General features: G+C 42.6%; 1 protein-coding gene across 2 annotated transcripts in view; it reads left to right on the top strand.

Annotated features, from left to right (window-relative positions):
• BRINP1 (BMP/retinoic acid inducible neural specific 1) overlaps nt 1-12,669 on the top strand; it is a 381,254-nt gene that overhangs the window by 245,901 nt on the left and 122,684 nt on the right. For both annotated transcript variants that reach the window (XM_037059155.1, XM_037059154.1), the window contains exon 2: nt 11,725-11,992. In XM_037059155.1, coding sequence (XP_036915050.1) covers nt 11,775-11,992 — 218 coding nt within the window. In that variant the 5' untranslated portion in view covers nt 11,725-11,774. The remainder of the gene's footprint in view (nt 1-11,724; nt 11,993-12,669) is intronic.

Genomic DNA, 12,669 nt, shown 5'->3' with positions numbered 1-12,669 from the left:
GGTTCCTACCATAGGTCTGGTTCCAGATTCTGGGCACACACATACATGGGGGGGGGGGGCAGCAAAGGGAGAAGAATCTGTCTCTTCAAGATACTACCAGTCATGCATAATGATACAATTATAAGAGAAATTGCCCCATTTAGCTCTTTTGCACCATCTCCTGTCCCCCTCTTCTTCAAAATTCCCACTGCAGTAACTTTGAAATATTTATAGATATTATATTTATACCGCACTCCTCCATTCTGTTCACATGTTTTGGTCCTGGCCTGAAATAGAGGGTCCACATTTTGTCACCACACAGGATTCTTCAGGTTCTAAGCCCTTTCCTGGATGCTGTCTCCAGGAAGCCTTCTCAGGGAGCCCAGCTCGGAGCCTCATGCTCCGCAGAGTGCGGGCTATGCCCTGTCTCTGTCCTGTTATGTTATATTTGAATTACCTTCTTCTTTGTCAATCTCCTACTCTGGACTCTGAGAACTAATTAAAATAGTAGAAACTCAACAAATATTTGTTGAATTTTATCAAACTGACCCAGAAAAGACATTCCAAAGTGTTAATTTCCTTTCCTTTTTGAAAGGTCTCCTGCAAAGACTGCTGATAATTTTGAGGGAAAGCTTAAAAGGCAGTTTCCCTGAAAGTAGAGCTTTGCATTTCTAAATGTGGTTCCAAATAAAATATTTATGAAGAAAACGATACTATACATAACTTATAGATATATTATTAATTACAAACATATATATATAGTATTTAGGATCCCATCCTGAAATCACAAAAATAAGTATTCCACATATTTCAGTTTTCTTTCAAGATTGCCATGGCCTTCTCTAAATTCAACATTTCCAGAAGTTTCACACCTCAATTTGACTTGTCAATCATTTTCTTTGTTGACATCTTTACAGTTAACTTGTGCTTCTTCATGATTGTCAAATAAAAAATCTACAACTAAGGATGATGTGGTCTCTTAGTTTATTATATTAAAGCACTGAGTCATAAAACTTTGTTAGAATTGGCTTAGGTTGAGGTTTAATTCTGTTATTTTAAGATAATAAGGCATTGGAAAAATAACCAGGTTTTTGAGAAGAATCTGTCTTATCATTTGCAAAATAGAAGCAATGCTGTTTAGCTCATAGAATTGCTCTGTCCATTTCTTTAATGTCATGGGCATGAGAAAGTCTGGCATGGTATCTAGCGCATGCTAGGTGCACAGTCGTCTTTCACCCACTCCTAGTAATGCATTTAAAATATAATGTGAAGTAGTAGTAGCCTATGATAAAGTTGGGAAATGGGGGTGGGCATTGCAAGAAGGGGGAACCATATAAGCAAAAACAATGAGGCATAGAGTTTATAGTGTGTTCAGTCAGTGCAACTGGGCAGAGAGTAAGGCGAACTGAGGATAGAAAGTGGAAGAGCAGAAGTAGGAAAAGGGGAGTGTACAAAGGATCCAGCTCATAGATGCTGATGAATGCAAGACTCAGAGGTAGGGCAGCCAACAGGGAATTGTTGAGTCTGTTTAAGTAGGGAAGTGCCATGGTCAGGTCTGTATTTAGAGTAATTGCTGTGGCGACCAGTGGGGGGCTTAGGATGGAGGTGGCAGAGATACACGGAGCAGGGAAGACCAGTAGGGAGATGACAGTGATAATCCAAGTGAGAGAGAGCCATGTCTTGATTGGCATATCAAGAGGAAATGGGCTTAGAAAAAAATATGTTTCTAAGGTAGCGTGTCCAAGGGTGGGGGGAAGGAAATGCAGGATTACACTTAGGTTTATAGAAGACAGGAGAAGGATAAAGTTGTAAGAAGTGGGTGAATAGGAAAACAAAGAGAACTGGCAGGATGGAGCTGGTGGTGGTGGTGGTGGTGGTTGGAATGGTGGGAGAGGACACTGTTTAATAGGGTGGAGGAGGAATTTAGGGAAAGCCCCAGGCTTCTCACGGATATGATTTGGGAGACTGCGTGGTTCACTTGAATGGAGAATACCAGGAGAAGGGGAAGTTTGGGAGAACCATGATGGCTTTAGTTTGAGGTAATTTGAGTTTGAGAAGCCTGTGGGGTTTCTTAGACATATTGATTATGTGGTTGAAAATAATCACATAAAATATACAAAGTAAAATGAACACGCCAATCGTTTCTAGACCTCTTTTGCAGTCGCACACATAACATTCGGTAAAAAATTTGACTTTATACTTCTCTATGAATGTCTGCACATGAATCATTTACACACATTACCTTCACTAGTTAATATCACAATTCCCCAGTGCTCAGTGTTTATTTACAGCAAGGATCAGCATTAATAATTACATATTTTAATTAGTAGTCTTGATCATCTTGAATTGTTTCGGCCAGTTCTTGACGTATATAATGAAATCATCATTATTTTGGTTCAGTCTTGTAAACTTGCTATTTCTCCATTATTTTTGTGTTCATGTTGGCTTGAATCATTATTACTGTCATCCACACTTTCTTTATTTGTTTGTATTTTGTTCATCAGTTTATTTTGTTCATTAGATTCCACATATAAGTAAATTTATATTGTACTTGTCTTTCGCTGACTGGCTTATTTCACTGAGCATAATAATCTCTAGGCCCATCCATGCTGTTGCAAAAGGTAAGATTTCCCTTTTTTACAGCTGTGCAGTATTCCATCGCATAAACGTACACCAGCTTTTGTATTCACTCATCTACTGATGGGCACTTGGACTATTTCCGGATCTTGGTGATTGTAAATTCTAATAAAATGACTCGATTTTTTCAAGAGTTAGTTTAGTTAAAGTCAGATAATATAATCCTAAACTTTTTATCTCTAGGCACAGGTAAGCATCAAGGCACTGGGATACACTGAAAGTGAAGGAGTGATGAAGCCCAACCTCCTTAAACTGTAGGACTCCCATTCTTCACGCTAGTGTGTTTTGTGACTTGTGGCTGTCTGATATTTAGGCTAAGTGTTAAAAGTAGGTAATCAACATGTACACTAGATGTTCTCATTTTGTTTCCCGCTCTGTGTGCCCTGATTAATACTTTCTAATTGAACTTTTACATTGAGCTGGGTGAGCACTGAGTTCAGTATTTTAACATGTGACGTCTGGACTTTGACTAAACAGGATTCATAGAATAAGATGAGGAAAAAAATCCTGGTTCTGTTTCCCACTGTTTAAACTTATTCTTGGATCAGGTATCCCTGACATTTGGGTAAAACTTAAGACCAAACAGTGTTTTCAAATTACATTCAGCATTTTTCTGTTCACATCTATTCCTCACCCTTAGCCTTGATTTAGCCATTAATGTGTCCAACTAAGTATATTCTACCAACTCAATTTTTATTTAAAGTGGAAATCTCAGTATTCTTCCATATTCTTCTCTCTTTCCCCAACTTATGATTTTGCCATATCTCCTCCATGTCACTGACTTTGATCTTGACTTCTTCAGGGTACAGAGTTTTCTCAAGATGGAGAGGCAAGGAGTTAGCAGGATTCTTCCTTGACTAGTACTTTGTCTTCAACTTAGCATCAGTGCTCCAGGGGCTGGGCAGGTGTTCAGTGCTAATGTGTGTCACCTGCAGTAATTTGGGGTATCTGGGGCTTCTCTTTTCCTCTGGAATCTGTCACCTGTGGTTCCTTTGATGAAGGGAAATACATCTTTTTTTCAGCTCTTCACTGACCAGTTCTCTCTGGGTCAGTGGTAAATTGCAAGGCAATTTCCATTTCCTTTTGCAGGGATCCTCTTTCGCTCCAGGTCAGGATCTAGGGGAACCTTTCCTGGCTTTCTCTTGCTGTCATTTATGGGGGGATGTTTCTCTTGCACATGGGCCAAGAAGTTACTTCCCAAATGGAAGTCCCTCCTCAGCCACCCGGTTTTAGCCGGCCCCTTTTTAGATTTCCTTTAGAATCCTTTTTTTAGATTTCTCTGGTATGAGTCAGATACTAATATGCCATGTTCCCCCAACCTCCTGGGGACATTTATCATGTTCTTTAAGTGGTCTGGTGGAAGCTCAGGGTGAGGGGCTCCTACCTGACTCTGCCCCTGAGTAGTTTGGGATTGGGCAGGAAGAGGCACAGCACACAGTCTGTTCTCACTCAGACTTCATTCATGAGCTAACTCAATGTGCTGTCATGTGACTGAAGGGTTGGGAATACCAGAAAGCCTTTTTTGGCTACCTTTTTGGAAATCCTGAATAGTGGTCGCCCACCTCTCTTTAGAATATAATTCCTATTGTCTTGGGCTTCAGGTGAAAACAAGACTAAAATAGTTGTATTAAAAATTCTATGTAATCCTTCTTTGAACCCTGAGAGGTACCACTCATCCTCCTGTTATTGCCTGCCTTGTGCAGATGAGGAAACTGAGTGCTCAGGGTCACCCAGCTGTGGAGGTTGTATCTCTGGCAAGAAGTCTGAGCTGGAGATCCGGGTTTCAAAGTCAAAGCCTGGGTGAGATCATCAGGTTGACCCAGGCTCAAGAGGCAGGCACTGTGGGTGGCCTCAGATCTGGTGACCCACTGTAGGGACCCTGAAGGTGGGGAGCACAGTAGGCATTCTTTACCTCTTTCAGCCCAAAATGTGGTCCGTGGTTCTGCAGTGCAGACAGAACTGGCGGAAGAGCTTGGTGATAAAGCTGTGGAAGGCCCTTCTCTCTCATTTCTTCTGTGTGCTGCTCGGATGTAAATGATTTACAATGCCAACAATTAGAGAAAGTGCTCTGTGTGGGATGAGCCTGATTCCCTTAATAACTTTGCAGGCTTATATATAGCACAGTTCAGCCAAGGGCACCCCACATGCGCTCCATTCTACATCCCTTTCTGCTGCTCCATGTCTACCAGAGCACCTGCAACCGAGAGCCTGGGACTGACAGAAGGTCGCGGGGGTCAAGGGAGCACTGGGAATAGAACTGGCCCCCCTTTTACAGGCTCTATCCTGGGGGAAAGAAGTTCTCTTTATGCACATTGGGAATACAATAGTTCTGAAATGCATGGCAGGGCTGTCTGTAGGATTGCAGTTGGGAGATGCGGCCCTTGACTATGGAAGTTTTTGTTTGCAATGTATTTAATGTCTGTTTGTTGATTGATTTTGAAGGAAGGAATTTTGAAGGGAGGAAAAAAGTGGCACAGTGGTTCATCACTCCTTCACTATTCAGTGTAGGAGAGTGAATTCAGTCCTCCAAATGGGGGTAAAAATGTGGAGATGGAGGAGTGGCCTCCTCAGGCACCGCCACAGAACATTCTCGCCCTGCACTGTCCTATAAAAATAGAATAGCATATACGCATGTAATTTTAAAGTTTTAGTAGCCACGTTAAAACAATAAAAAAGTAAACAGGTAAAATGAATTCCAATAATATATTTTGTTTAATGCAATATATACAAAATAGTAATGTTTCAACATATCACCAGTATAAAATATTAGGGAGATATTTTACATTCTGTGACTCCGACTCAGTCTTTGTGATCTGGTGGGTGAGTATTTTAAACTCAGAGCCTTGATTTGGAGTAGTCACATTTCAAGTGCTTGAGAGCCACGTGTGGTCCGTGGCTCCCAAGTTGGACAACACAGACTCCGTTACTAACTCTGTCATTTGCCAGCTCTGTTCTGTTGGACCTCAAACTTTCTGAACCTCGGTTCCCCTCCTCCTTGTATCAAATGGAAGACATAATCTCTCATGATACCGAGAGGCAGTCCCATGGATAAAGCAGCTAGAGTGGTTCAGGGTATACAGTAAGTACTCATTTAATGCGTGATTCCTTTATTTTTTATTTTTTATATTTTATTGATTATGTCATTACAGTCGTTCGATTCCCCCCTTCATTCCCCTCCACCCTGCACATCCCTCCCCCACCATTCCCTCCCTTTAGTTTATGTCCATGTGTCTCAAGTTCTTTAGATTCTATATTTCCTATACTATTCTTGCCCTCCCCCCTATTTATTTTCTATCTACTGTCTATTCTACTTATTCTCTGTACCTTCTCCCCCCTTCTCCTCCTCCCACTCCCCTGTTGCTAACCCTCCATGTGATCTTCATTTCTATGGTTCCGCTCCTGATCTAGCTGTCCTCTTGGTTTGCTTTTGTTTTAGGTGTGGTTGTTAATAACTGTGAGTTTGCTGTCCTTTCACTGTCCATATTTTTTATCTTCTTTTTCTTAGATAAATCCCTTTAACGTTTCATATAATAAAGGCTTGGTGATGATGAACTTTTTGAATTTGATCTTATCTGAGAAGCACTTTATCTGTCCTTCCATTCTAAATGAAAGCTTTGCTGGATAGAGCAATCTTGGATGTAGGTCTTTGGATTTCATGACTTGGAATACTTTTTTCCAGCTCCTTCTTGCCTGTAAGGTCTCTTTTGAGAAATCCGCTGACAGTCTGATGGGAACTGCTTTGTAGATGACTGTCCCCTTATCTCTTGCTGCTTCTAGGATTCTCTACTTCATTTTTTTTTATNGTGACTGTCCCCTTATCTCTTGCTGCTTCTAGGATTCTCTCCTTCATTTTAATCTTGGCTAATGTAATTATGATGTGCCTTGGTGTGTTCCTTCTTGGGTCCAACTTCTTTGGGACTCTCTGAGCTTCCTGGATTTCCTGGAAGTCTATTTCCTTTGCCAGACTGGGGAAGTTCTCCTTTATTATTTGTTCGAATAAGTTTTCCACTCGTGGCTGTTCCTTTTCTCCTTCTGGCACCCCTATAATTGGATGTTGGAATGTTTAAAGATGTCCTGGAGGTTCCTAAGCCTCTCCTGATTTTTTTGAATTATTGTTACTTCATATTTTTCTGTTTGGCCATTTTTTCTTCCTTCTGGTCCACTCCCTTGATTTGAGTCCCAGTTTCCTTTCCATCACTATTGGTTTCCTGTGCATTTCCCTTCATTTCAATTAGTTTAGCCTTCATATGTTCCTCTAATTTGTGGCTAAAATCAACCAGTTCTGTGAGCATCCTGATCACCAGTATTTTGAACTGTGCATCTGAGAGGTTTGCTTTTTCTTGGTTGCTTAGAGTTATTGGCTCTGGGGCTTTGAGTTCTTGAGCCATATTTTGGACTCTTCGTGCCTGTTACATATGAGGAGCGGAGCCCTAGGTGTTCACCAGGGTGGGGCAACTCAGTCTCTGGGTTGTGACACTGTACGTGGGGGCAGGGCCAAAGAGGAGCAATGGCAGTGCCCTCTGCTGTTTCCCTACGCCACTGGGGCCTGAACGGTCTGTCTCACTGCTCCCTCCTTCACTGGTTTATCTGCACGAGAATGTGTGACTGCAGTCAGCCAGCCACCCTGCACCCTCACCGGGTCCGCCTGTTGCCACCCCATACCTGTGATCCATCCACAGTGCCTGGGCACCTGGGCGCCTGTGTAGGGAGATCTTTCCTGCCCTACCCGGCTCTGCTGCTGGCTCCGCCCCTCTTACTGGTCCAGTTGAACGGTTCGTTGTTGTTGGGCTTCTGTATAGTTCAATTTTCTGTGTTTTGGCTGCAGTTTTGTTTACTGAACCTTTGTTGTTTGTTGTCTTTAAACGTGGTTGTGGGAGAGGGCACAGTGTTTCCACCTACGCCTCCATCTTGGTAAAAGTCTCCTGATTCCTTTCTTAAACTGACTTTCCGGGTCATAGCAAATGTTCATTTACTGCATGATTCCTTCCTCAGACTAAACTTCCACAGCAACTAATCTGTAAGCTCCTTGCAGGAGAATGAAATGCATCTTGACCTGTGACTATATCCAAGGCAAACCCGTGCTGACCCCCTCTCTCCCTTCCTTTCACTGACATCGCCCCACCCTGCCCCCCACCCCGCTGCCCCAGGCACTTGCACCACCCACACCTTCATGCCCTTAAGGGTCTCTGATGAAAACCCACTTACTCAGAGAAGCTTTTCCTGAACACCTCATGTGTAAAGCAGCACCTTTTCTCTCAGTCCTCTCTTCCCTGCTTTGATTTTCTTTAGAGCGCTCCTCACTATCATGGATTACTTCTCATTTGTTTATTCCTCCGGACCCAATAGCAAAGAAGCTCCCAGAGGGCCCTGGCTGCTCTGTTTGCTATTTCATTTCCAGCTAAATATGTTAATGGATGAATAAATGAATTTATTGACCATCCCCAGTGCTTTGTCCTTAGCATATAACACCAAAATGAAATACAGCATTCTTGCTTGATGAGAGAGAAAGAAATGTAGATGATCAAACATCTCAGAGGTGCTTATTCCCACCAAAATCTTTGCTACCCTGTGTCCTACCCTGGGCACACATGTCTCACGCTACCCTCTTCCTTCCTCTAGACTTGTTTTATGCCACTTGCTGTGCTGGAATTTTCTTTACCTCATCTCTCCTTAATAAAACCTTCTATGCTGTTTAAGGCCATGCTCAAGGTTTCTGTTGAATTTACTTTTAGATATTTGGGCTGAAAACTTTATCCCTGGCCTTTATTCCACCCCCCCCCCCCAGTGGATTTTTTCCTTTTGTTGTAGTATTTATGACAGCATATTTCATATTAGAACTCCTCACGGATGGGTGTGACTCCCCACGATATATTGAACCTATGGAGGGTAGGACCTAATTTCAGCTGGGGTGGGATAACAGTGGGGATATAGTTGAAATTATTTGTGATGAGAACTTTGGGTTAGAATCTTGAATCTAATACTTCAGAGTTGTGAGCTTGGGAGAATTACTCAATGTCTTTAAGTCCCAAGGTGCCCATCTGTGAATGAGATAGCTGGGGTCATCTCTATTAACATCTACTCTATACTGGTTTCTTTGATGACTACCAAGACAACAGACATGAGATCCAAGTACATAGTAGATGCTCAATAAATACCAGTCACGTGACTTTTAAATCATCCCGAGTGTCTAGTACAGTTGGCGCTAATATGGGCTTATTTACTAAGTGGGAATCACAGTGTCTATCATAATATGACCACATGGAGGTAACATATCCACTGGCTCTTGTTCTTGCCCAACAAAACATCCATGTCCATTAAAATTCACCTCATAGAAACTTCTGTTTTCATTATTAGTGTTCTGTGGATTATCGTAATTTTCTAAGTCAGCAGATATATACATTCAGACTTCTTCCCTGAAGCGCTTATCTCTACTTGCCTAAGTGTAGGTTTTAGCGTAGACCTCAACAACAGAGAAGGTTCAAACATGGCTCTATATGCCCACTGTGTTGTTGAGACCTGTCAAAACAAAATCAGGAGGCAAAAGATAGAAGTCTAGTACAATTGGCCTCTGAGGTCATATCTTGTAAAAAAAAAGGTTGAATAAAAGCAAGGTTTAATTTTTGTACCATTGCCATTTGGGTCCAGTACTTTTTGTTGTGGGGAGCTGTCCTCTCATTTGAAGGGGGGTTAGTGGCATTCCTAGCCTCTACCCACTTGATGTAAATAACACCCCCTCAGTCATGACAATGAAAGATGTCCCTTGAGTCACAAAAGGGCAACCACTTGGGAAGCACTGGATTGAATCTTTTAGATTTCAGCAAATTCTAGGACTGTAGGCCAAGGTCTCACGCTCTTGCACACACAGACACACATGTGTACACTGCTGCTTTGTGCATAGCTTCCTTCCACTTTGGAAAGCTGCAGTGTTCTGAATCGTGTTACCTGGCAAACAGTCTAACAGCCAAGCGTTCTCTTAACAAGCTCCCGCCCTGCACCCACTTACAACAGAAGCCATGTGGAAGGTTTGTATGGGTGACATGCTGCGATTTCAGCGTGTCGTAGCTCCCCACCAGGATCTCTGAACAGTCGCCTCCACCCCCTGCTTGCCACTCAGGTGGGCCTGGCAGACAGTGTTGGCAGCTGCAGCTGTGACATTTCTGCACTCACCACGTACGGCTTTGTCTGAGGCTCTGAACAAAACTTCAGGCCACAGCTTCTGACAGCCACTCCTCCACGCACGTGCCTCACTCCTTGGCCGCTGACAGCTGGGGCTTGCGGGGCCAGACAGATTTCTGTAGCTACTCATAATAAAGTGGTGCAGTTGGGCAACAGAAAGAAACATTCAGCTGAGCAGGAAATTTCCATCTCTTTGTTTGATTTTCTTATTTTTTTTTTTAGCTTTACTTTCTTTCCAAGTTTAGTTGGGAGAGTAAACAAATAAGATACCATATCTATCCATGCTTATTGTAACTTTACACTTGGCACAATGTCTATGTCCTTGCCACATTTTTAAAAGGTAGGAATAAAAATCTGAGACCCAGGGAGAGGACGTGACTGCCCCAAATCACACTGCTAGCCATGGGTAGAAATAGCCTTTTAAAGGTTCTTGCCAGATAAAGGCTCACAGCCCAATGAGTAAGACACAGAAACAATTAAGTATAATAAAAATCATGAGCACCAACATACAGTTATATAAAGTGAGCAACTAGAGCAGAGAGAAAGGATCAATGAACACTTCTGGGGATGAATAGAAAAAGGAAATAGCCTTTGAGGACCGGACTCTGCTGGCTGCTACAGGACACACAGGACCCGGCTGGGTAGGGGGACGATATGAGCAAAGACGCTCCCAGCAGGGAACGAGTGGGCGTCATCAGGACCAACATTCTTCATTACCATTGTCCTCCCCATCGCACAGCACTTACTAACTGCCAGGCACTGGTTGGAACACTTTCTGCGAATTGTGTCGTTGTATTTTTATACAGGTGCTGTTGTTAATCGCATTTTGCAGACAAGGAAACTGAGATTCAGAAAAGTTAAATGGCTTTACTGAAATCATACTGTTGGTAACTGATAAAACCTGGCTTCAAAGCTGCCTTTCAGTATGGAGTCAGATAAGCTCTTCTAGAATAAGTGGGGTAGGGGACACAGAAAGCGCAGTTCTAGCTAGGAAGTAGAATCATAAGGAAATGATAAAAAACAAAATTTATGAATTTTCAAAAGGGTAGACATGACCTTGTGGTTTCTCTTTTCTCCTCCGTGCAAGGAGCCTCTTCCTAAGCTCTTCCTCAGCCTTAACATTTCTCTAACATGGCACTGCTACCATTCTCCCCAAAAGAGATGGGCAAGACTCCACTTAGTTTCTTGGCTGTTAGTTGAAGAAGGGGAACCTTGTGGCTTAGAATCACCAACAGGGGAATTCGTTGGTCACATTTCCTTGGGGTGAGGGAGACAGCCCACTGAGCCCTGGAGAAGTGGATCCTAAAGAGCTCCATGAATACATCATCTGTGAGGTGTCCAACCCAGAAAGTCATGCTCCGTCTTGAGACTTCGTGCATTCCTGTAATTATGCAAAAGCAAAATGCATATTCAGTAGGTATGTGTTTATGTGAGAGGAGGAGAGGAAGGACTTCTCATGTACTGAGTCCTTGTCAGGAGAGACAGGTTGATTGTGAAGATGAGAGGTGGGACAGACACTCGGACTCCGCCTCCGCATCTCTGAGACTCTCTTTCTGCATCTATTCACTTCATATATTCTTTCAATACATATGCCTTCAACCTTTTCGATGTGCCAGGTGCCAAGGTATAGGCACTTAAGCCCATGCAGTGTTCTACAGATGAGGAAACTACATCTCTAAGCAGTTAAGCAACTAACATGTTCATAGAGTATGTGACGAGCAAAGCAGCAGCATGAGCCCAGATCTCCATAGTTGCCTGCTCTTAACCAGACACTGTACTCGATTTTGTAAACCTTAAAATACTCTACTGATTTAAGGTAGTATTAAAAAGATGTGTTAATACCATTTTCCCCTGTGTCTTTCTCTCTCTCTTTTTTTATTTTTTCTCTCTCTCTTTCCTTCCCTGCCTCCCTCCCTCCTCTTTTCTCCACAGGACTCCACAGAATGGAGCAAGAATGAGAGGAAAAAGGCCGGCAGAAAAGCATGAACTGGAGGTTTGTTGAGCTCCTCTACTTCCTGTTTCTATGGGGCCGTATCTCAGTGCAGCCCTCCCACCAGGAACCAGCTGGGACAGACCAACATGTCTCCAAGGAATTTGATTGGCTCATTTCAGACAGGGGGCCTTTCCACCACTCCAGGAGCTACCTATCCTTTGTGGAAAGACACCGTCAAGGATTTACAACCAGATATAAAATATACAGGTAAGACCTGGGCTAAGCTGGCCTTTGATTTTCATTCATAGAATGCTTTTCCTGGTCAATCAGTGGCATGGGCCTTGCCGTAAGGGGGAATGTCTGGTCTGGGCCAAGGGATTATGCCCCTTCTGCAGGTTCTTGGTGAAGAGCCTTTTTTTTCCTTTCTTCCTTTTTCTTTACTTTGCACAAGAGATTAGCAACGACAAGGAGAAGAATAAAGAGCTAATATTTATTGAGTACTACTGTATGCTGGGGATGGCACTTATACTTTGAAAATACTATTTCATTTAAACCTTATAAACTACCAGAAATAGGTTCTATCTGTTTTCACCACTTTAGAGGTGAGGTGACTCAGCTTCAGCTAAGTGAAATAACTTGTGTAAAGTCACAGTGTAAATGGGGGGACTGGGACTCTAACTCTGGGAACAATATTTTTAGTCAACCACATCAGGTTTTGGTAGTGTTATTTTGAAAATTCTGTTCACCCAATAGCCTACCTAAAGGTATGCACTCATTTGGAAATAAGCCAGGACACTCAGTGAATAATCCTTCTTGAACAAATCCGAACCTGTTATTGGGCTCTTGGAATCCTATTCATATAAAAAGAACTTAGTCTAAAGTTCTCTTTTCTTTAAAACCATCATAGGGTCTCCTTATGCCACTTGATCAGCTTCTCTGATATT

The sequence above is a fragment of the Sturnira hondurensis genome, unplaced genomic scaffold (assembly GCF_014824575.4).
Source record: "Sturnira hondurensis isolate 20B ecotype Veracruz unplaced genomic scaffold, ASM1482457v3 Scaffold0010448, whole genome shotgun sequence".
NCBI classification, from domain to species: Eukaryota; Metazoa; Chordata; class Mammalia; order Chiroptera; family Phyllostomidae; genus Sturnira; species Sturnira hondurensis.
Note: the sequence above shows the minus strand (reverse complement) of the source record. Positions and strands in the feature narration are given on the sequence as shown.